A 24,923-nucleotide genomic window follows, 5' to 3' on the forward strand; every position below is an offset into this window, starting at 1 on the left:
GACCCCATTCCAAAAACCAAATACAAGCAGAATGGCCAGAGGCATGGCTCATGTGTTATAGAGTATTTTACTAGTATGTGTGAGATTCTGGGTTCAACCCCCAGTACTGGGAGGAAAAACAACAGCAGCAGAAAACAATGTGTGGGTGTGGAGACACATATCTATAATCCCTGTACTCAGATGGTGAGGCAGGGGGATTATAAATTGCAAGCCAGCTTGGGTTACATAATGAGACCTTGTCTCAAAAAAAAGCTAGATATATCAAATTTGAATGAATAAATTAATGAATGTAATAGCAGTAGCTACAGGGCCATTGTAAAGAGGAAATGTTTATAAAAGGCTTAGCACACATCTCTTGGCACACAGAAAGTGCTGTTGTGTCCGTAAACAAAGGGAAAGATGCCTTACAAAAGTTCATGCTGGTGGCTGGGAGTTTGGCCTACTGGTTCAATCCCTCGGTAGCACATACATAGAAAAAGCTAGAAATGATGCTGTGGCTCAAGTGATAGAGCTCTGGCCTTGAGAAAGCCCAAGGACAGTGCCCAGACCCTGAGTTCAAGGCCCAAAACTGGCAAAAAAAAAAAAAAAAAAAAAAGTTCATGCTGGTGATTATGACATAGTTTGAACCCAGTAAGTTCAGATTTTTAATTTTGACAGTATATTTACAGTGGCATGTGCTATGTCAGATCACTCATTAAAATGCAGCCACATAGATACTTACTGAGCACTGTGTGGATGCTGGGGCAGCACCTGCATTCTAGTGAGCCAGCCTATACTTCTTAGCTCAACACCACATTGCTTTCCTTCAGGCAGTTATGCCTCTAAGGCCAAGTTGTAATTACAAGTTGGCCTGACTGGACTGGGAGTGTGGCATAGGGGTAGAGCGTTCACTTCACATGCACAAAGCCCTGGGTTCGATACCTTGGTACCACATATGTAGAAAAAGCTGGAAGTGGTGCTGTGGCTCAAGTGGCAGAGCACTAGCCTTGAACAAAAGAAGAAGCTGGCCTGATGACCTAGAAATGAGAACAGATGTATTTAATTGTCTGAATTTCATCATTGGGATTAGACTATTCAGGTACCTTTTAGAACCAGAGTGTTTTGGTTGGTGGGTTCTATCCCCATTTACCAGACAGGGCTTACATGAACACTGCTTGTTTTCAGATCTTTGCGCTCTTCCCATAACATAGAGGATGGCAGAAAGACCTTAGAGCCAACAGCTTCTGGCACATCGGAAGCTGTGTAAGTCTGAGGTCCCACTTGAGAATGAGTACATACAGTTATTTACTAACAGATGTCATTAGCAAATATGTCATTTATTTGGTAGCATACCTATTTTAATCATGGTATGGTGCCTGAAAAGAGCTAAGAACTCCTGAGTTGCCTATGTGTCATCTTTGTGCATACTGTAAATCATTAAATATCTGTTATTGTCATCATCATTGTTATGACTTAGGCTGCCTGTGAAGGTTGTGCCCAGTTCACTTTATAGGAGGAGACATTCACAAACTCTTCAGGTGTATGTCTCCCAACCCCCACCCCTTGCCCAGTGTCTTTACTTGCATTAATTCTTGAGTACCTAGATACTTTGCTGTTTTAAATCTTGACTTAATCCCTTTTTTTTTTCTTTCCACTTTTTTTCTTTTTTGCCATGTTTGGGATTAAATTTAGGCCCTCATGTTAAGCATGCACTGTTCCACCAAGCTATTTTCCCAACTTTTCGTGTTTAAGTGCTGCGATTACATGTGTTTCTAGGGCCTATAATTTTCTTCAATGACTTTTCCTCACAAGATCTGAGGCAGCGATTGTAGTTGTTTGAAGCTGAATCTTGCTAAATTTGCCCAGATTGTCTTCAAACAGATGATCTTCCTCTTGCCTTAGCCTCCTGAGTAGCTGACACAGCCACATGCCCCCACACCCAGGTTCAAGCAATATTTGAAGATACTACTAATATTTTATTACAGTCTTCCATATAAGGCAGTTGCCTACCCATGACTCTTAGACGTAACATCAAACTGCTCAGTCCAAGTAATGAAGACATTTTGAAATGTCCAGTGTACATGTAATACTAGCAAAGTAGAGTGTAAATCCTAACCAAAAAAGGAGAAAACTATCTTTGGTTTTGTAAAATAAAGTTTGTGATATTTATATCTAAATCCTAAGAGATTTAAATTTAAATCCTTTTTAAAAATTTAAATCCTGAGTTTCCTAAAGTAGTTAACATTTCGCTGGGACCAAAGATCTAGTAATGGTTTGTCAGAAAATGAATGTGCAGTCAAAAATTCAATGTATATCTTATAAAATTAAGAAGGGGTAGGTTGGGAGGGATGGGTGGAAATACAGAAAGGAATGACATTATTCAAGATTCATTGACTTGAATGGCAGTTCGTTTGTACAGCTACTTAAAGATAATAACAAATCCACTTTTAGATTTTTCTTTCTTTTCTTTTTTTTTTTTTTTTGCCAGTCCTGAGCCTTGAACTCTGGGCCTGAGCACTGTCCTTGGGCTTCTTCAAGACTAGAATTCTACCACTTAAGCCAAGCTCCACTTCTGGCTTCTTCAGTGTATGTGGTACCTAGATCTTTGTGCATACTAGGCAAGCACTCCACCACTAGGCCAAACTCCCAGCCCCTTGATTATATTCGTTAATCTTTACTGCAAGCCTGGGAGAGGGGTTGAGATCTTAATTTAATGGCTGAAAAAGTACAGAGGTACAGAAAAGCCTAGGAGCTTGTCAAAATTACACCTGATGAAAACACAGTAGTTGGGAATGACTACAGGGACTACTTTCTGCCTCATCTCTGAGAGTCTGCACTCACAGTTTTTCAAAGAGTAGACTGAGTGACTTTCACAAAATTGAAAGTGGATCCAAGTTATAAGAAAAAGCATAGAAGTAAAAACAATATATATGATATGATGTTTAAAAAATGCTCGGGTCAGGAGTGTGGCCTATTGGTAGTGTGCTTGCCTAGCATGCACAAAGCCCTGGGTTCAATTCCCTGGAACCACATACACAGAAAAAACCAAAAGTGGTACTGTGGCTTAAGTGCAGAGTGCTAGCCTTGAGCAAAAAAGTATCCAAGGACAGTACCCAAACAGGCCCTGAGTTCAAGCCCAGGACTGGCAAAAAAAAAGTTCAGTATATAGAGTTTAAGTCCAAAGAGATAAATTGTAAATATTTATCACTTACATGGATAGGATTATTAATAGATGATGTAACGTTTTCTGACAAGAATGTATAATTTTGTATTTCTCTTAAATATGTTTTCTAAGAAGAATGAAAAATCTTTCTCTCTTTTGGTGTCTTTTAGGTAGTCCCAGTGAACTCTGCAGGCTCTCCTGTGGGAGATGTGCCATTCATCCGGTCAGGATTGCTGGGATTTGTGGGGCCAGTAAGTGATGTTTTCATGTTCGTGTTGACACTTCTTATATGAAAACTAGCTTACCACAGAGCAAACTGAATCATCCAAGGATGTTACGGTGCTGTTTAACATTATTCAGAGCAGTTCTTACAAAAATATCATAAAATGAATTGTCTTTTCCTTGACAGAGTTCATTTAATTCCTTCAGACTAAGACATTTTTAAAATTTTTCAGAACCTTCCAGTCATTCTTACTAATTTCTTTTGATTTGAATAACATGTTGCTGTAAGTTAAAAGAATTCTGGGAAAAGTTACCTTCATTGCAAAGGGAAGACCTAGTATTTGATGTACAAAATGTTTTTATACAAATCGTCAACACTGTAAGTGATAGTAAATTCTTTTAGCAAATGGTATTTACAGAGCCAATTATAACTCACAAAGTCTTTTCCAAAGGGCTGCTAGGGGGCCTGAAGAGCACACAGATGCCAAAGAGCCAGCTCATGAAGGCCTGTGATAAGGCAGTGGGAGTTGGGATTTTATTTTGTAAGTAATAGGTAGTCCTTATCCTAGTTGAGCCCATATTCCTCCATCTGTCTCTGGTTACTTCCCACCTCTTCTTTTTCCTCTTCACAGCTTAGCTTACATAAGAGAGCATCTAATTTTACTCTATTTCTCCTCTACTATGTATGGGCAGTGGGGGAATGCAAAGGCCTAAGGGAACTACTCTCTTAGCAGGGTAGAATAAAGACACTATCTTGATTTCTTACTCAAAATCAAAGAATTTTCATACCCAACTCTCCTCTTAGTTTTCTGCTCTACTATTAAGCTTTAGGATGGAGCTCTAGCCATCACATCTGTATTCCAAAGGGAATGCACATCTTGCTCTTTCAAGGAAAATCCTCTGAAATTACTACTGAACATTTCTGCCTGGGTCTCATTGATCTGAGCTAGTTGCATGGACACACCTAGCAGTAAGGGAGGCTGAAATGCAGTATTTTGTTCAGTCATGCCCAGTTAAATAGGAAGAAGTGGAGAAATGGGCGTTGGAGGCCTGACAATGATTGCCTCTCCTCTGATATCTGGGATGGTCTGATAGCTTCTGTCTTAGCCCAGTCACTGTTTGGCATTACCTTGTGCTCAAAAAGTTAACAAGTGACATTCACATGAAGATAACTATTAGATCATTGATGTATATTTAAGTGTCCAAAACATAGAAAATCAATGATGAATGAGAAATGATATAATTCATTGCAGATGGCACTGGGAAGAATATTTATACAGTTTTAGGACTTTGCTAGCAGTTTTCTTGCTACTTTGTTAATCTTAATGAGATAGTCTCCTCAGTATTCCTTAGTTCTTGAATAGACTGATTCTAATCTTACCAAACAGAAACATTACCCTTATAAATCCAAAACATACCAAAATTTTTAATGCGTAAAGTTATTTACATAATGATTTTTTTTTTTTTTTTGCCAGTCCTGGGCTTGAGCTCAGGGCCTGAGCACTGTCCTTGGACTTTGTCAATGCCAGAGCTCTACCACTTGAGCCTCAGCACCACTTCCGGCTTTTTTTTTTCTATGTATGTGGTGCCGAGGAATGGAACCCGGGTCTTCATGCATGCTAGGCAAGCACTTTAACCACTAGGCAAAACTCGTGGCCCATAATGAAATTTTTTAACCCTCTGTGTTGAGTAGTAAACAAGTTAACATTCTTGTCCCCTTCATTCAACCCATTAAAAGATACAAAAGATGAACTAATACATAACTGTGTTTGGGAAAATAACACTTGTGTGGAGTCCTAATTGCTTGTTCCCTTGCTTTCTATCCCCTCCCCACATCTGTCTTGTTTTCTCTTTCTCTCTTCCTTTCTTTTTTTCTTTCTTTCTTGTGCCAGTCCTGGGGATTGAACTCAGGGTCTGGGCACAGTCCTTAACCTTTTTTTTTTTTTTTTTTTTTTCCACTACTACTTTTGAAGATGCTAAGGTATAAAACATTTTCTTTAAAATCCATGTAAGGCCGGGAGTTTGGCCTAGTGGTTAAAGTGCTTGCCTAGCATGCATGAAGACCCGGGTTCGATTCCTCGGTACCACATACATAGAAAAAAGCTGGAAGTGGTGCTGAGGCTCAAGTGGTAGAGCTCTAGCCTTGAGAAAGTCCAAGGACAGTGCTCAGGCCCTGAACTCAAGCCCAGGACTGGCAAATAAATAAATAAATAAATAAAATAAAATAAAATCCATGTAATAGGAAGTGTGTTGTGGATCAAAATGAATAATAGTAATATAAAATAAAATTGATAAAATATGTAATATTGCTTTCATAACTTTTTGTATGTGTGCTGGTTCTGGGGCTTGAACTTGGGGCCTGGGTATTATCCTTCAGCTTCTTTTGCTCAAGGCTAGTGCTCCACTTGAGCTACAGATCCACTCCCAGCTTTTTTGGAGATAAGAGTCTCACAGGGCTTAGTGGTAGAATGCTTACCTAGCATGCATGAAGCCCTGGGTTCAATTCCTCAGTACCACATAAACAGAAAAAGCCAAGGCACTGTGGCTCAAATGGTAGACTACTATCCTTAAGCACAAGAATCTCATGGATATGATATATTGAATTTATTTGTATTTGGATATTTGAAATTTGATAGGGAAGGGGGGAAAACCAGACGGGTGGAGGGTGTGGGGGGGGAGGGAAACGGGTACCAAGACATGTGAAAGGGTATCAATGTATGTGAATTAATGCACCTTCTATCTGGCAAATATCATGTACCCTTTTACTAATTACAATTAAAAAAATTAGGTAGTCATAAAAAAAATAAATAAAAGTAATACTTGGGAGCTTGAAAAAAAAAAAAAAAGAATCTCATGGACAGCACTCAGACCCTGAGTTCAAGCCCCAGGACTGGCAAAAGAAAAAAGAAAAAAAAGTCTCACAGACTTTGCTGCCAGAGCTGGCTTCAAACCATGATCCACAGAGCTCAGCCTCTTGAATAGCTGGGATCACAGGTGTGAGCCACCAGCGCCCAGCTCATGTCTGATTTTTGTGATATTTGGAGGGGGGCAGTATTGGGAGTTGAACCCAGGTCTGTGCACATGCTGAGTATTCCCCCCCACACACCTTTTTTGGGCCTGGGTCTGGGGCTTGAACAGAACCTGAGAACTATCCCTGAGCTGTTTTGCTCATGGCTAGTATGCCACTTACACCACACCCCTACTTTCAGCTTATTGCTAGTTAATTGCTTTGAATCTTGATCCTCATCTCTGAGCCTCCTGAGTAGCTAGGAAGTAAGGTATTGGCACTCAGCTAGAGTACCCTCCCCCCCTTCCCGCCTTCCCTCCTTCCCTCCTCCTTCCTTCAAATGAGATTTGCTTCAAAACAAGAAATATCTCTGTTTTACTGTTTAAGCCATAAAAATTCAAAGTAAATCATTGTTACCATTTCAGGGTAGCTTGGTGTTCGTGGTTGGAAAAATAGATGGATTACTCATGGTTAGCGGTCGAAGACATAATGCTGATGACATTGTTGCCACTGGCTTGGCTGTTGAGTCCATAAAGACTGTGTATAGAGGAAGGTGAGTGATTAGAATGTTAGCCCTTCTACTACAACCTAAGTAGATGTTGGTGGGGTGATTTGATGGTGCTCTGTAGTTTCTCTTTCCAAATGATTAGTTTGGTTTGGATGAAAAGAGTAGAAACCCAGCTTTGAGTATTTAACTTCCAGTGTCTGGTTCTTTGGCTATAATTTAGAGTAATGAGACATATCCACATCCCATATTTTAGATTTGGTTATTACTGTTTGTTGAGTACAGAAAACTGAGGAGGATTTTAAAACAAACTTTGAACGTCCTATATTCCTTCAGTACAGAGGGCATTCAGGCCAATTAGAGAGACTCTGTAGGAGATTACTGTATTGTAACATGAAATTTTCCATAGCACATTAGTGCTAGTAATTTAAATCCTGTGGACAAAGCCAGACACCTTTTTTTCTTTGCTTATTTATTAATATAAGAAAATATATTTAATACATGTTAAGCAGTTCACAAAGCAACTTTGGTATCCCTTTAAAAAGTTTTTTCAGCAGAGTGAGGTGGCTCATGCCTATAGTCCTAACTACTCAGGGAGGCTGAGGTCTGAGGATTGTGGTTCAAAGCCAGCCTGGGCACTAAAGACCTTGAGACTCTTATCTCCAGTTAACCACTAGAAAACTGGAAATGGTGCTGTTGCTCAAGGGGTAGGGCGGTTGCCTTGAGCTGAAGAGCTCGGGGACAGCACTCAGGTCCAGAGTTCAAGTCCCATGACCGACCAAAAAAAAATTTCTTTAGAAAGAAAATTAAATCCAAAAAGAACCAGCTCTCAAATTGTATGTTTTTATAATGGTGGAGTTTACAGAAGGATGCATACGCCACACCGAGCACTCAACTTCTGTCTCAGGCACAGTGATGGCCCACTCTCCACAATGCCTGGCGCATAGTCTATGTTCCCTTAATGTATGGGTGCAGGCAGGCCAGCCAGCTAGCATATGGGGCTCTCCAGGGGCTTCCCATCCTCTTATGCACCCATTCAACAGATACTCATTGGGTGCCAGCTCTACACCACCTTGGTGCCCCCATAGGAATGCTGAACAAAGACCAGTTCTCTGCCCTTTCACTGTTGTTATGAGTACCAGCCAGGAACCAGGTAGACAGGGAAAAGTAGGTAACTTGGGAGAGGTAAGTGCTTGCAGAAACAGTACATGGGGTGGGGGCTTGCTCATATCCATCTGGTGGTTTGGGAATGCCTCACTAGCAAGGGGACATTTGAGCGGAGACCTCACTCAGAACATCTCCATCCTCCCTTCCCCTCAGCCTCCTGGGCCTCTGATCCACCCTTGCCTGTGTCTGACTCTTGCTCCTACTCTCTGCTTCACCACTCTGCTCCAGGCACACTGGCCTTCTTGCTGTTCCTCAAACCTGCCAAGCTCGTCCCTACCTCAGAACCTTTTCGCTTTCCGTGCCTTCTGCCCGGAATCCTCTTCCTCCAGATCTTCGCATGGCTCGCGTCCTCACCTCATTCAGGTCTCTGCTCCAGTGTCCGCTCCCCAGGGAGGCCCTCCCCAACCACTCACCCCTCTACCCTTCTATCCCAGTGTGCTTCCTGCTGCGCAGCACAACACACATATCCATTTGTTGATTGGTTCTGTCTCTTAACATGTAAGGGCCACAAAGACAGGGACTGTATCTTATTTACCTCCAGGTCCCTGATGTTCATGATGGTAGTCTTGTCTTTTTCTTTTCTTTTCCTTTCCTTTTTTTCTTTTTTCTTTTCTTTTTTGCTGGTCTTGGGACTTGAACTTAGGACCTGACTGCTATCACTGAGTTTTTTCACTTAAGACTGCCATTCTACTGCTTGAATCATGGCTACATGTTTGGCTTTTTGGAGATAAGAATCTCAAAGACTTTCCTCCCTGGTCTGGTTTCAAACCTTGATCCTCAAGTCTCAGACTCTTGAGTAAATCCATGTGTTTTAAATGAATCAGTCTGGATTTTGATAATAGTTGAACATTTATTTGCTAAACTGCTCATTCTGGGTTGTGTGGTGGGTGGCCTCCTCTCTGTAATTCTAGTTAAGCAGAGGAGTAGCTGTGGTTGTGAAGACAGTCTGATGTGTTCCATCTGTCTCTCTTAGAATTGCTGTGTTTTCTGTGTCTGTATTTTATGACGAGCGCATTGTGGTGGTTGCGGAACAAAGACCCGATGCCTCCGAGGAAGACAGCTTCCAGTGGATGAGCCGAGTCCTGCAGGTAAGCTTGCCTGGGATTATGGCTGGTCAGAGGTGGCTGCTGCCAATGCTTAAGCACTTTGTTTTTGTTACTGTGTTGTATTTTGTTTTGTTTTCTTCTCAGTCTAGTTTCATATTCAAAATCTTCTTGCCCCTGCCTCCTGAGTAGCTGGGATAACAACCATATAATACCATACCCAGCTCTTTCTGTGATAGATTGTTATATTACCTAATTTTTTTTCTTGGGGGGGGGGTTGTGGGACCTGAACTCTGGGCCTGGGCATTGTCCCTGAGCTCTTCAGCTCAAGGCTACCGCCCGATCCCTGAGAGAGGGGTGGGGGAAAGAGGGAGAGAGAAGGGGGCCCAAAACAGCTGAGCATTGGTATGGTTCATGCACATAATCCCAGCTACTCAGTATCAAAACCAGTCTATGCAGAAAAATTTGTGAGAAGCTGGATGAGGTGGCTCACACCTGCAATCCTAGCTACTCAGGAGGCTGAGATCTGCAGATCTGGGTTTAAAGCTAGCCCGGGCACTAAAGAATATGAAACTCTTATCTCCAATTAAGCTCTAGAAAATGGGAAGTGGGGCTTGGCTCAGGGTTAGGGCGGTAGCCTTGAGCTGAAGAGCTCACAGATAGTGCCTAGGCCCAGAGTTCAAGCCCCATGACCCAGGAGGGAGGGAGGGAGGGAGGGAGGGAGGGAGGGAGGGAGAGAGAGAGAGAGAGAGAGAGAGAGAGAGAGAGAGAGAGAGAGAGGGAGAGAGGGAGAGAGGGGGAGAGGGGGAGGGAGGGGGAGGGAGGGGGAGGGAGGGAGAGAGAGAGAGAGAGAGAGAGAGGAGTTTTATGAGACTAATTAATAGGTAAAACATAATGAAGATAACAAATTACAAAGGTTTTGATAGCATTTCTTAGAAAACTGGTAAATCAGTACCATCTCTGTTCATTTAGATTGTGTCTTATCTCTTTTCCATTGCTCTGAAAGATGTCTGGGTTTAGAATGATTATCTTTAGACCTTTGAACATGGGATCTTTGGACATCTGAGATAATATTTTTTGGGTTTTTTTGTTTGTTTGCTTGCTTTTTTTTTTTTTTGGCCAATCTTGAAGCTTGAACTTATAGCCTGAGCACTGTCCTTGGGCTTTTTCAAGAGTAGAGTTCTATCACTTGAGCCACAGCACCATTTCTGGCTTTTTCTATGTATGTGGTACTGAGAACTCGAACCCTGGGCTTTGTGTATGCTAGGTGAGCAGTCTACCACTAGGCCATGCTCCTGGCCCTTTTGTTTGTGTTTTGAAACTAGATTTTTCTGAGTGTTGCTTATAGTTACACACCACGTGACATGAAAGCTTATTATCTCTATCAGATAATGGAAGGGAGAATCTGGGGGAAAGTAAGGAAAGGGGTGACATTGCCCCCCACCAAAAAATTTACTCAATACCCAACTTATGAAACAGTAGCTCCTCTGTATAATACCTTAGTGATAACAATAAAATTATTTTTAGGTATGAATTTTAAAGAAAAGAATATGGTATTTGTACACTTCTAATAATGTTTGTTTCTGGAAAAAAATCTTACAGTAAAATAATGGATTATGTCAGGAGTATGTCAAACATAGTAAACATAATCTCATTGAATATTTTTCTCTGTATTTTTCTAGGCAATTGATAGCATCCATCAAGTAGGGGTTTATTGTCTTGCTCTGGTGCCTGCCAATACATTGCCAAAAACTCCACTAGGAGGAATCCATATATCTCAAACAAAACAGCTTTTTTTGGAGGGATCTCTCCATCCTTGCAATATCCTCATGTGCCCACATACATGTGTGACGAACTTGCCAAAACCCCGGCAGAAGCAACCAGGTAATAATACTCCAGCTGCTTAGCCATAACATTAAAATATAACTTCTAGAAGGAATCCTTCCAGCAGGATTCTGTCTAGAATTTATGAAAGATAACAAAATAATAATATAAGCTGACCAAAATAAAGAGGGACCTATACTCTGCACAGAAGGTGCTTTGGGTTTGCCACTGTTACTCTTCTGTGTGATCTCTGCAGCATGCTTCTTTTTTCCCAGCATATAAAGTGTGAGTCAAGAAGATCAAAAAGGACTGGGAATGTGGCTTAGTGGTAGAATGCTTGCTTAGTATGCATGAAGCCCTGTTCGATTCTTCAGTACCCTGTAAACAGAAAAAACAGTAAGTGGTGCTTTGGCACCAGTGGTAGAGTGCTAGTCTTGAGCAATAGAAGCTCACGGGTAGTGCCTAGGCCCTGAGTTTAAGCCCCAGGAATTGGGGGTCGGGGGGGGGGTGGGAGGAGAAGATGAGAACTACACTGGGCGAACTAGAATAAACCAAGCATCTTACATGCCCTCAGCTACCAAAAAGAAAGTTCAAAAAAGGTAGGCATTATTTCCCAAACCATATGATTAATTAGTGGCAAGAACTAGTGTCATATTTACTGTGATAAAAAAAAAAAAAACAGCAAAAACTGTTTGAATCATTCTGCTGTACTTGGTCTGAGTATGCTATGATTGACATATGGATAGGACCAGACCAGTTTGGAATGATAGCATTGGTGGATGGAGAGGTTGGTATTAGAGAAATATACAGAAAAAGTAAAGACCATTTTGGAGATGATGTGCTACACAACAAGTAACCCTAAAACTCAGTGCCTAGAAATAACAAGTGTTTGGTTTTCACTCATAGACCTGACTGCCCTAGGCTATGAAATAGTATGAAAGCTGGTCCATGTGTCTCCTCTCTGGGGGCCCAGTAAGCTACCTGGACCATTTTTTTGCCAAGGCAGATGGCAGAATCAGAGACCCAGCCAAACCAGCAAGCATATTTGAAAGCTGCTGTTTCTGTCCCAGTCTCCTAACATTGCATTGCCTAGAACAAGTTAGATCATGCCCCACATTGGTGGAACCGAGAATTACAGTTCATCCATGTGGCCTCAGCCAGCACAGAAAGGAAAGGAAGAAATCTAAAAACCTATCTACCACAGGCCTCCATAGCAACTACTATCTCAAGGTCTGCCAGGCTACCTGGCTTAGAGATGTAAGTTCTAAACTATTCTTCCAAGAGAAGGAAAGGGTAAAGATGGGAGTCTTTTCCTTTGAATATATTTTCTAGAAGTTATATATATTATTAGATTTTTATATAATATTCTCCTATACTAAAGAATGCAGTCTTTATCCAGGCATGTGTCCAGCTAAAGACTGAGTTTGTGTTATTAAAGGAAGAAAGAATAGGACTAGCAGTGGCTAAGCAGCAGTTTGGGGAAGGCAAGCAGGTGTATTTACAGTACAACAGCGTTTGCAGTACAGTCTGCTTCCTGGGGCTACTGCTCTCACAGTTTTTCCATCTGAGCCATAGATTCAAGAAGTGCACACAGAAAAAGAATTGCTGCTGTTCAACAATTTTTGTGGTTTTTCTATGTGTATGTGTGTGTGTGGGGATCATGGGGCTTGAACTCTCAGCCTGGGCACTGTCCCTGAGCTCTTCAGCTCAAGGCTACCACCCTACCTCCTGAGCCACAGCCCTATTTCTCATTTTCTAGTGGTTAATTGGAGATAAGAGTCTCACTTTCTTTAGTGCCTGGGCTGGCTTTGAACCCAGATCCTCAGATCTCAGCCTCCTGAATAGCTAGGATTACAGGCACGAGCCACTGCACCCGGCTAACTTTTGTGATTTTAAATTTCTGTGCACACTCTTTAAAAATCACACCTTCATTTTAAAGTGTAAATTTGATAGGACAATTTATACTTTCAGATACTCTTTTGAGTCCTTCATATATAAAAGCGCTGACTCCAGAGTGATATATGTCATTTCTTAGGAAGAATGTTGCATATTATACTTTTGCCTTGAACAGTTAATAGATGAAAGAACTCTCTTTGTTTTCTGTCTCTTCTCTTTTCCTGTGCCCTGCCCCCCCCCCATTGTGGGACTTGAACTCTGGGCCTGGGTACTGTCCCTGAACTCTTCAGCTCAAGGCTAGTGCTCTAACACTTGAGCTGCAGCTCCAGTTTTCTGGTAATTGATTGGGGATAAGAGTCTTGGATTTTCCTGCCCTAGCTGGCTTTGAACCAGATCCTCAGATCTCAGTCTCCTGTATAGCTAAGATTACAGGTGTGAGCCACCAGTGCCTGGCTTTCTTCTTCTTTTCTTGCAACAAGATGTCAGTACTGTCTTAGAACTCACTGTGTAACCCAGGTTGGCTTCAGACTTTTCCTCCCAAGTATACATTTATGGTTGTGTCTGCACCTGACTATTCACCTTTTTGAAGGGATTATGGGAGGTCAGCTGTGATGGCTCATGCCTGTAATCATTATAACCCTGGAGGCTGGATTTGAATTCAGAGACTTACACTTGCTAGATAGATGCTGTACCACTGAAACTTGTCTAGCCATTTTTGCATTGGTTATTTATGAGATAAAGTCCTACTTCCTACCTGGGCTGTGTTGCCATGTCCAGTTTCTTCTTTTGAGATGGAGAAAATCTGCAAAGACTTTCCTGTCTGGGACTGGCCTAGAATCACAGTCCTCTAATCTCAGCCTCACATGAAGCTATGCTGATAGGCATACACATCTATGCCATCAGCTGTGAGTTGAGAAGCAATCATATGAATTTTCTGCTTGGGCTGGCCTCAAACCATGATCCTCCCATGTGGTAGAGTGCTTATCTAGCATGTATGAAGCCCTGAGTTTGATTCCTAAACACCACATAAACAGAAAAAGCCAGAAGTAGTGCAGTAGCTGAAGTAGTGGAGGGCTAGCCCTGATCAAAAGAAGCTCAGGAACAGTACCTAGGCCCTGAGTTCAAGAAAAAGGAAAGAAATGAAGCTCAGTACCAACGGCTCACACCTGTAATCCTGGCTACTCGGGAGGATGAGGTCTGAGGATCTCAGTTCAAAGCCAGCCTAGATAAGAAAGTCCATGAAATTCTTCTAACTGCCCAAAAAAGCTAGAAGTAGAGCCTTGCTTCAAGTGATAGAATGCTAGCCTTTAGCAAAAAGGCTCAGGAAGACGCTGGGAGTGTGGCCTAGAAGTGGAGTGCTTGCCTAATATGCATGAAGCTCTGCATTCGATTCCTCAGTACCACACATTCAGAAAAAGTCAGAGTGGTGCTGTGGCTCAAGTGTTAAGAGTGCTGGCTTTGAGAAAGCCCAAGGACAGTGCCTAGGCCCTGAATTCAAGCCCAAGGCTAGCAACAAAAAAGGAAGGAATGGAGGGAGGGAGGGAAGAGAAAAAGCAAGGTAGTAAATTTAACCTTAACATATCATCTAATAATAATAAACAAATTTATCCACCTTTTTTTTTTTGCCAGTCCTGGGCCTTGAACTCGGGACCTGAGCACTGTCCTTGGGCTTTTTCTCAGCGTTAGCACTCTACCACTTGAGCCACAGCACCACTTCCAGCTTTGTATGTGATACCGAGGAATCAAACCCAGGACTTTGTGTATGCTAGGCAAGCACTCTACCACAGGCCATACTCCTGGCTCCCATTTGTTTATTATAATTGATTTTTTAGAAATACAGTACTATGTCATGCATTATATTTGATTATCTTTATTTACAAGCTCCTATCCTTATTTTCTCTGAAGATATGAGTGATTGGTTGGCTGGCTGGTTGGTTGATTGATTGATTGTGCTGGTATTGAGACTTGAATTTAAAGTCTCCCTACTCCCACTAGGCTTTTTTACTCAAGGCTTCTGCTTTGCCACTTAAGCATGGCTCTACTTCTAGCACTCTGATGATTAATTAGAGATAAGGAAAACTCTTGGAATCATCTGTCCAGGCTGGCTTCAAACCTTAATCCTCAGATCTCAGCCTCCTGAGTAGCTAGGATTACAGGCATGAGCCACAAGCATAAATGACAGACTTATTTCTAGAACCAAGTATCTGTTGCTGCTCTTTTAAGGCTGTGTTGTGATTGTAGAAAATGATTATTGTAGAACCGGGCAGTGGCTCATGCCTGTTATCCTAGCTACTCAGGAGGCTGAGATCTGAGGATCTCAGTTAAAAGCCAGCCCAGGCACTAAAGTCCCTCTGACACTTATCTTCAATTAACCACCAGAAAACTGGAAGTGGCACTGTGGCTCAACGTGGTAGAGCACTAGCCTTGAGCTAGAGAGCTCATGGACAGTGCCCAGGCCAAGTTCAAGCCCCACAACCAGCAAAAAGAAAAAGAAAGAATATGATTATTGGAAATAGTGCAGCGGACATCTCTTTAGAGTAAATATGTCCCTGTGTACCCACACTACCACAGCCTCCCCCTGCTCTTGCCCACTGAACCTGTAGTTCTCTCTGTAGTTCTATTTATATTGTACTGCCCAGTTTTGTTTACATGCATGTCATTTGGATTGCCTTTCCTACTGGCATACAAGGTATTTGTCCTGTGTCTGGAAGAGTGCTTTGTCAACATAGTTGAATGAGCATTTGAACCACTCTGGAAATGTTTTGGGAATATATAACTTCAATTGCCATCTCTAACTAGAGGGTTTTTACCTTTTTCAGGTGTAGGTCCTGCTTCTGTAATGGTTGGGAATCTGGTTGCTGGAAAACGAATTGCACAAGCTGCAGGAAGGGACCTGGGGCAAATTGAAGAGAATGACTTAGTGAGGAAAGTAAGTGTTCAGAGCTGGTGTCAGGACATTCTGTACTTGTTAAAAGTTGCTGAACCTAAGTCTTGTTCTGCTTTGTGACTTTAGCACCAGTTCCTGGCGGAGATTTTGCAGTGGCGAGCCCAGTCAACTCCTGACCATGTACTCTTCATGCTGTTAAATGCCAAGGTATTCAATCATGTGCCTTTTCACCTGAATCTTAAGAGGAGAACTTTAGGCCCATTTGATCTCTTTCATCAGAAAATTTGTGTTCCCTCTCTAAGGTAGAAGCTAGTACTTTCCCTTGTTGTAACATATGAAGATAAATTGTGCAGGCATACTGAACATGAAATGGAACCTTCTAGAGTACTATCTAGTCTATCTGTGTGTGTGTGTGTGTGTGTGTGTGTGTGTGTGTGTGTGTGTGTGCGCGCGTGCATGCGCGCGCGCTAAAATGCAAGTCTTTCTCTTTTTTTTTTTTTTGCTAGTCCCGGGGCTTGAACAAAGGGCCTGGGCACTATCCTTGTGCATTCTCAAGGCTATCGATCTACTAATTGAGCCACAATTTCACTTCCAGCTTTTTGGTGATTAATTGGAGATTGTAGTCTCAAGAGCAAGGCTGTGGTGGCTCATGCCTGTAATCCTAGCTACTCAGAAGGCTGAGATCTGAGGTTTGCCATTCAAAGCCAACCTGGGCATGAAAGTCCATGAGCCTTGAGCTGAAGAGCTCAGGTACAGGACCCAGACCCAGAGTTCAAGTCCCATGACTGACAAAAAGAAAAAAAAGTGCAATATTTAACCAGGCACAGTGGCTCATGCCTATAATCCTAGCTACTAAGGAGGCTGAGATCCGAGGATCGAGGATTGAGGTTCAAAGCCAGTCCGAGCACAAAAGACCATGATACTCTTATCTCTGATTAATCACTAGAAAATGGGGCAGTGGCTCAAGTGGTAGGGCTTTAGCCTTGAGCTGAAAAGTTCAGGGACAGTTCCCAGGCCCAGAGTTCAAGCCCCATAACCAAAAAAAAAAAAAGAACTTTCCCTACCCAGACTGGCTTTGAACTGCAGTCCTCAGTAGATAGGTTTATAGGTGCAAGCCATGGGTGTCTGGCCTTTTAAAGTAAGTGTTAATATATCCTGAATACCTAGAAATACTAAAAAAGAAAAGAAATGTTCCACCTGACTTTTGATGCCAGAGAAATTCTTGCCAGCTTCTGAAGGGTAATCTAGCAAAGCACAGGCTTTTAGGTTATCCGATTGGCTGACTGTCCCTTGAACTCCCTTACTCAACTCTTACCCACTTGTCCTTTTTATTGCAAGGGAACCACTGTGTGCACAGCCAGCTGCCTTCAGCTTCACAAGCGAGCAGAGAGGATTGCTTCTGTTCTTGGTGACAAGGGGCATTTAAATGCAGGGGACAATGTGGTGTTGCTCTACCCACCTGGTAAGTGTTGGATTGGTACGACAGACTTCTTCTTTTTTTTTAAACAAGACTGAAGTTTGAACATATAAGGCCTTGTGCTTGGTATGCAGGCCTACCAAGCCAGGACTTTTTTTTTTTTATCTAATCATTAAAAGTCTTCGTTGTTTTTAGACAAGAATACTGTCAGAGTAACAGATACCCCAAAGCAAAAACAATGTGGCACCCTAGATTCCAAGTTCCATTACTAGACTATACATTAGCAAAAGACAGGAGCTTGTGACCACTATCTATCTATCTATATCTATAAATATAGATATAGATATAGATATATAGATATATATAGATATATCTCATGGGTTCAAGGCCAACCTGAGCAACATAAGGAAACTGTCTCAAGAAAGAAAAAGGCACTCAGTAAATATTGAGTGAATAAATGAATTCATAAATAAACATTTCAACTGTCTGACTTTTACCTCCAGAGCATCTTCAAGACAGATACTCTGAAACTGGATATGGCAAAAAGCATCTATTATCCCAGCTACTTAGAAGGTTGAGGCAAGAGGATCACTTGAGCCTAGGAGTTGGAGGCCACCCTGGGAAAAACAGTGACACCCTGTCCTTTAGAAGAGCAGGGAGGGAAAGGGGGATCCAGGCACTGATAACTCATGCCTTTAATCTTGGATAGCCCAAGGAGGTTAACTTCTGACAAATCAGTGCAGAGCCAGCTGGGGCAGAAAAGTTTTCAAGATTCCATCTCCAGGAATGGTCAGCACAAAGCAGGGCTAGAGTTGGATATGTTGGCTCACACCTGTACTCCTAGCTACTTGGGAGGCTGAGATCTGAAGAACAGGGTTAGAAGCCAGCACAATCAGATAAAAGTTTAAGAGACTCTTACCTACAACCAACCAGCAAAAAGCCAGAAATGGAGGTATGGCTCAAGTGGTAGACCAGCCTTAAGAGAAAAAGCTAAGCAAAAGAGCACAGGGCCCTGAGTTTAAACCCTAGTACTGGCACATAGACACAAACATGCATACACAGGGCTGGAAGGATGGCTCAGTGATGGCCATACATCTTTGTGGCACCCGTTTGTTTCACAGCATTAAAACAAATGAACAAGCCAGGCACAGTGGCTCACGCCTGTAGTCCTAGCTACTTGGAGGCTGAGATCTGAGGATCGAGGTTCAAAGGCAGCACAAAAGGACCTAAGACTCTTATCGCCAATTAATCTCTAGAAAATAAGAAGTTGGGCTTGGCTCAAGGATAGGGTGGTAGCCTTGAGCTAAAGAGCTCAGGGATAGTACCCAGGCTGAGTTCAAGCCCCATGACCCACAAAAAATCAAACAAAAAATGAACAGATGTTTTATTTCTAGGAAATTCAAAAGTAGGACTGTTTCACCTAGTTCTGTGAACTCTATTTACTTAATATCGTTCATACACTAATAGATACTCAGTCTTCCTGTTCCTGCTTTCATCTGTCATGTTCTTTGTGTTCTAATTCATGCAACCACATCTCTCTCTTCATGGGAAGACAGATTTAGAATTGTCTAATGTAAATTTTGACCGTTTCACATACAATATATTAGTTTTTACTTCTCCTTTCTGCCATCTAAGCCAACCACACATCTTAATTGCTTTGGCCTTTTACCCCATGCTTCATTTTACTCTGTGATATGGTCTTTTATCCCTTGCTCCTGAGTATGTGGGTATTCTTGTGCTATATTTACACAGATACCTAAACTTCCTCAAAGATCCCCTACTATAGGAATCTCTCCTCCCTTGTTCCTGTGAAACTCTTCTGTCTACCAGTTAATGAGGTGGTAACTAGCAGAGCCCTTCCTGAGGATCTAACCCGCCTTCACGTGGAAATGGACTGGCCTTCTAGAAACTCACTCATGATAGAACAGCTGAAAAGTGCAGTTGCTCTTCCTATACCAGGCTCTAAAATACTTAAAGAAGCTCAGATGGGTTTTTGTTTTTGTTTTTCAGTCCTGGAGCTTTAATTCAGGACCTGGGCACTGTCCCTGAGCTTCTTTTGCTCAAGGCTAACACTCTACCAATGGAACCACAGCACCACTTCTGGCTTTTTCTGTTTATGTAGTACTGAGGAATCAAACCCAGGGCTTCATGCATGCCAGGCAAGCACTCTACCACTAAGCCACATTCCCAGTCCTCGGTTTGTTTATATCTCTCCTTTCTCTGTCCCTGTTCTTAGCTAGGCATTCCTGATTTCGGCAAGTATTTCTTTCTGGGTAGTGACAAGCAATGCTATTATTATGCCTACTTTATTAACATACTTATTTTCAAGTATCTTTCAAGGGTTTATTTGATTCCTTCTTATCCATTCTTAGGTAGATACACATATGCACACACATAAGTATACACATTTGATATACATATATATGTGTGTGTGTGTGTGTATTCTTATGTATCGTTAGGTGTTTTGTTTCTTTACCATCAATTTCTCCTTAAAAAATTTCCTCTGCCAGGATCTCATTAAATTACAGTCTGAATAATCTTTCTGGCCTGTGATTTAGTACACTTGTTTCAGACTGCATCTAGTTTCTCATTGATAGAGAACAGTTAACTGACTCTTCCTGATGGGACTCTTGTCTTACAGGCATCGAGTTAATCACTGCATTCTATGGCTGCCTGTATGCGGGTTGTATCCCGGTGACTGTCCGACCCCCTCATGCTCAGAACCTTACTGCCACATTGCCCACCGTCCGGATGATTGTTGATGTAAGTATGTCTATGTCCTCAGGCCATAAAAACCCACACTAAAGCAGTGGAGGTTCTCCAGTTTTGTCAAAAAGTCAATTTTTTTTTTCTTTTGCCAGTCCTCAGGCTTTAACTCAGGACCTGAGCACTGTCCTTGGACTTTTTCCTTAAGGCTAGTGCTCAGCCACTTGAGCCACAGTACCACTTCCCAGTTTTTCTATGTATGTGGTACCGAGGAATCAAACGGGGTCTTTGTGCACACTAGGCAAGCACTCTACCACTAGGCCAAACTCCCGACACAAGAAGTCAGTTTTTAAAAATAAAACTTTTTGCCTTGATTCACAAACTCCCTCAGCTGAATTCCTCATAGCTAGCGCTCTACCACTTGAGTCATGCTTCTCATCTAGTCTTTGTGCTGGTTACTTTGATATGGAGCCTTACTGACTTCTCTGCCCTAGCTGTCTCAGAACCATGATCCAGCAGATTTCAGCCTCCTGGGGAGCTAAATTTATAGCTACCAATATCTAGCTTAATAAATCATTTTTTTCTCCTAACAATAATCATTATTGTGGTCCATGTGACCATTATTACTAAGTGTAGAAACTGAGAATGTAGTTATTGATGAGACACAGAACTGTATGTGTTAAACATGAATGCAAAGAAGGTGACCCTGTTATTAATGCATTGTAAGACTTGTCCCCCAACCTGCCTAAAACAGTTCTGTCTATGTGAAATTATCCAAAAAGAAATATATTAATTGCCTGATATATATAACTATAGCACCTCTGTATTACTTTGTAATAATAATTAAATGATGAAAAAATTTTAAAAACATATAGGCTGCTATTTTTCCTGCCAAGTAATCAGCATAATTTTATGAGAGTATGACTCATTTTGTAAATTTGTTATGTAGAATTAAAAGATATCCCAGGCTAGAGATGTAGCTCATTGGTAGAGCATTTGCCTAGCATGCATGTGTGAAGAGACCCTGGGTTTGATCTCACCTACCACTACCAAAGAAGAAAATCCAAATCCTGCTCTGGAGGTGCTATAACTTTTTAACAGGATATGAGAATTGAAATGGACTAAATCTGGGTCTGGGAATGCGGCTCAGTGGTTGAGTGCTTGCCTAGCATGCATGAAGCCCTAGGTTCAATTCCTCAGTATCATATAAACAGAAAAGGCTGGAAATGATGCTATGGCTCCAGTGGTAGAGTGCTAGCCTTAAACTGAAGAGCTCAGAAACAGTGCCCAAGCCCTGAGTTGAAGCTCCAAGACCAGCAAAAATGAAAAAAGAACTATGTATTGTATCATGTCCATATGCACATGTACTTTTAAGGTAGTGTTCACTGAAGAGTTAAAAAAATCTGAATTATGTAACCTTTGTTTCCCTCAGAACTGTTGCTCTGTCAACAACTTGAGCCTATAGCATAAGAGCTATGTTCACTGTAGAGGACTTCATTACAAAGTTCAGCAAAATGACCTTTTTAGACCCTATGAAGTGGGCCAGAAGAGCAGGGAGGGAAATTTCTTTGTGGTGACATAATTTGTGGGCAAAGTAGATCACTTGCATTTTTTGTGTCGCTAGGTAGAGCTGCTACCTTTGGTAGCTTGTGGCTGCCTCACTCCTGAGATGAGGTCTTGGCCAGTCTCCCTTACTGAGATGGCAAATACCAACTCCAGACAAGCTTATCAGTCTCCTGCCATTCCCTAAACAGTATAAAATCCATATCTTGGTTTATTCTGGTCTTTCAGAATTCCTGGTTTTGCAGGGTCTATGAAAAATTTCAGAATTATTGTAAATGGTGGCTTATGCTATTAAAAAAAAAAGTTCATTCTGAGAGAATGAAGCATTGTACTTTCAGAAGGGAGAAAAGAACCTGAACTCGTTCTTTGGAAAACAAATAGATCTTACTGGTCCAGTGTGTTGTGCAGGTTGTTGTGAGCAGCAGCCCAAGTTCAGCCTTTGGTGTTTACTGCCTTCCATGTGTTTTCTAGGTCAGCAAAGCAGCGTGTATTCTCACCACTCAGACCCTAATGAGGTTGCTGCGGTCCCGAGAGGCGGCAGCAGCTGTGGATGTGAAAACCTGGCCAACCATCATTGACACAGGTAAAAAAGATTTACCAGAGCTGTTGAAACAAGAATGTTTGCTACCAGAGGTTTCCTGGAGTCTTACGCCAAACTTACTCACACAGCTCTTCTGTCACAGCACATTCTGTCTGCTAACACAGAGGCAAAACCTAATGTTCATCCAATCAGCTTGTACTTCCTGTAACAACAAGATCTAAGAACCAGCTCATCTATGCTGACAGCTCTTTACGTGAAGTGCTTTTGCTATTGTTACTGCATTTTTTTTTCTTTAGATACTGGAGATTGAACTTGGAACCTCTTGCTTGCTAGGTAGATGTTCTGCCATTTGAGCCATTCTCCCCACCCAGTTTTTGCATTGGTTGTTTTCAAGGTAGGGCTTGCTCTATGCTCAGGTCAGCCTTGGCTGTACTCCTCCCACTGTGATTCCTTGTCATTGCAGTAGTTAATAGGTGTATGACATCAGGCCTGGCCACTGGTTGAAAGGATATGGAGCTTCAAGAACTTTTTTTCATGGGCTGACTTCCAATTCCAATCCTCCAGTCTGCCTTGCAAGTAGCTAAGATTGTGAGCTTGAGCCAGCATATGAGCTTGAGCCAAGTGTCTTGCTGGTAGGTTGAGGTGGTAATTCAAGCTAGCCTGACTTACATTGTAAGACTGTGCCTTAGAAAATTCAAGTGTTTTACTATTATTCTTAGTATTACCGAAAGGTAGCTAGGTTTTGTTATGCAAATGTGGCATATATGTACATATACATATATATGTTTGAGAGTATCTGGTCCTTGACTTTTTTCGGGGGGGAGGGTGGCATGGGGCTTGAACTCAGCTTGGGTGATGTCCCAGAGCTCTTCAGCTCAAGTCTATCACTCTACCCTTGAGCCAAGCCCCACTTCCTGTTTTCTAGAAGTTAACTGGAAATGAGAGTCTTAGGTCCTTTTGTGCTGGGTCTTGCTTTAACCACGATCCTCAGATTTGAGCCTCCTGAGTAGCCTGCGCACTGTCCTTGGGCTTTCTCAAGGCTAGAGCTCTACCACTTGAACCACAGTACCACTTCTGGATTTTTCTGTGTATGTGGTACCGAGGAATCGAATCTGGGTCTCCGTGCATGCTAGGCAAGCCTCTACCACTAGGCCAAACTCCCGGCCCCTGGTCCTTGACTTTTAAAAGTGATATAATTGAAACAAGTGGACTGAGAAGATGTGAGTTCTAGCTGGAACCTCATGCTACCTGCCATTTAACTCTGAATGATTATCTTTTCTTAAAATTCTGCTACCCCTACTTGATTGGTACATTTATTGAGAAGATCAAATACTAACACTTTGAAAAACAATGTGGATTTGAAAAAAGCTGGAAATGGAGCTATGACTCAAGTGGTAGAGTGCTAGCCTTCAGCATAGAAGCTCAGGGATAATGCCCAAGTCTTGAATTCAAGCCCAGGAACAGCATAAGAGAAAAGAAACATAAGCTGGGCTCTAGTGGCTCATACCTGTAATTGTAGCTACTCAGGAGGCAGGAAGGCAGGAGAGGGAGGGAAGGAGGGAGGGAAAAGAAAATAAACTGAAAAGAAAAAATTATCTGTCACTCATTTAGGAAAAGAACTCCTTACTCTACCATTATCAATTTTAACGCATGCATAAGTATAACATACACTAAATATACTGAAATAAAAGTAGTGGACTTTAACTGGGAGCAGCTAATGTTTGTTTTTAAACTGGTACCAAAGTCTGCACTCAGGGACTCAAGCTTGTTTTGTTTTCTTGCTCAGCCAGTTCTGAATGAGAACCACTTGAGACACAACAGCCCAACTTTTTGCTGGTTATTTTCAAGGTTGGAGTCTTGCAGGCTTTTCATTCAGTGCTAGCTTTGAATCATAGTCCTCCAGATCTCAGCCTCCTTAGTAGATAGGATTGCAGGCATGAGCCACAGGCACCCATTGCTGATACTTTCTGAGTGAGCACATGCTCGGGCATTGATTTTCAGGTTTTAAGTGTGCTGGGGTGTGGCTCAAGTGATTAGAGAGGCTCTAGGTTCAGTCCTCAGTAGCTAGGAGGCAGGAAAGGAAAGGAGGGATTTAAAATAAAGGATAGGGAAGAAGGAAGGGGTAGGGTCCAGGAGTGTGGCCTAGTGATAGAGTGCTTGCCTAGCATGTACAAAGCCCTGGATTCGATTCCTTGGTACCACATACACAGGAAAAGCCGGAAGTTGACAATGCCCGGCCCTGAGTTCAAGCCTCAGGACTGACAAAAAAAAAAGGGGGTAAAGAAGAGACAAGGCTTTAGAGTCCCACTTAGTAGCAGAGCATTTATATGTCTAGCATACATTGGTGAGACCTTGAGTTCAACCTCCACCATTGCTCATGGAGGGGAAGTACAGTATGTGAATTAACTCCTAGTAGTCCTTTGATGGTAAGTATTTTTTTGAGGAAAAAAAAACAACAAATAGATACAAATATGAGACAACTCCACAGTCCTGTAGCTGATGAAAATAGAGCTAGGATTTAAGCAGTAGCAGTCTGCTTCTTACCGTGGTATATTACCCTTACTTCTATTAAATGAATTTGCTTGATGTAGACTTTTATGTCTCTTGTGTGACATTTGTGGGTTGCTTTGTTAAATATGTCTTTCATAAATCCCAGAAGCTAAATTTGACCATAGGAAACAAAAGAATTTCATATTCCAGTGTATCTGAGTGACATCATTTTTTTTCCCTTGCAGATGATTTACCTAGAAAAAAATTACCTCAGCTGTACAAGCCACCCACTCCTGAGATGTTGGCATATCTTGATTTTAGTGTCTCCACAACTGGCATGCTTACAGGAGTGAAGGTAAAGTAGCCTTACTCATTGGGTGCTAGTAGAATGTCAGGCTGCAATAAATAGAGATGACCACTATATCCCAGGGACTTTAGATGTAGTGGCCAGCTGGTGGACTAGAGGGTAGTAGGTGGAGGATCAAGAGTCCTTGCTATATTTAAATAAAAGCA

General features: G+C 41.9%; 1 protein-coding gene across 2 annotated transcripts in view; it reads left to right on the forward strand.

The window, feature by feature from the left end:
* The window catches only part of Dip2b (DIP2 acetate--CoA ligase B (putative)), a 230,636-nt gene that overhangs the window by 182,904 nt on the left and 22,809 nt on the right, over positions 1–24,923 (forward strand). For both annotated transcript variants that reach the window (XM_090325667.1, XM_090325674.1), the window contains 10 exons: positions 3,313–3,393; positions 6,797–6,924; positions 9,017–9,131; positions 10,769–10,970; positions 15,626–15,735; positions 15,820–15,900; positions 17,032–17,155; positions 19,752–19,873; positions 21,851–21,962; positions 24,656–24,765. In XM_090325667.1, the coding sequence (XP_090181793.1) occupies positions 3,313–3,393; positions 6,797–6,924; positions 9,017–9,131; positions 10,769–10,970; positions 15,626–15,735; positions 15,820–15,900; positions 17,032–17,155; positions 19,752–19,873; positions 21,851–21,962; positions 24,656–24,765 (1,185 nt within the window). The remainder of the gene's footprint in view (positions 1–3,312; positions 3,394–6,796; positions 6,925–9,016; positions 9,132–10,768; positions 10,971–15,625; positions 15,736–15,819; positions 15,901–17,031; positions 17,156–19,751; positions 19,874–21,850; positions 21,963–24,655; positions 24,766–24,923) is intronic.

Source organism: Megascapheus bottae, chromosome 2, assembly GCF_031878675.1.
Source record: "Megascapheus bottae isolate mThoBot1 chromosome 2, mThoBot2.hap1, whole genome shotgun sequence".
In the NCBI taxonomy this organism is placed as follows: domain Eukaryota; kingdom Metazoa; phylum Chordata; class Mammalia; order Rodentia; family Geomyidae; genus Megascapheus; species Megascapheus bottae.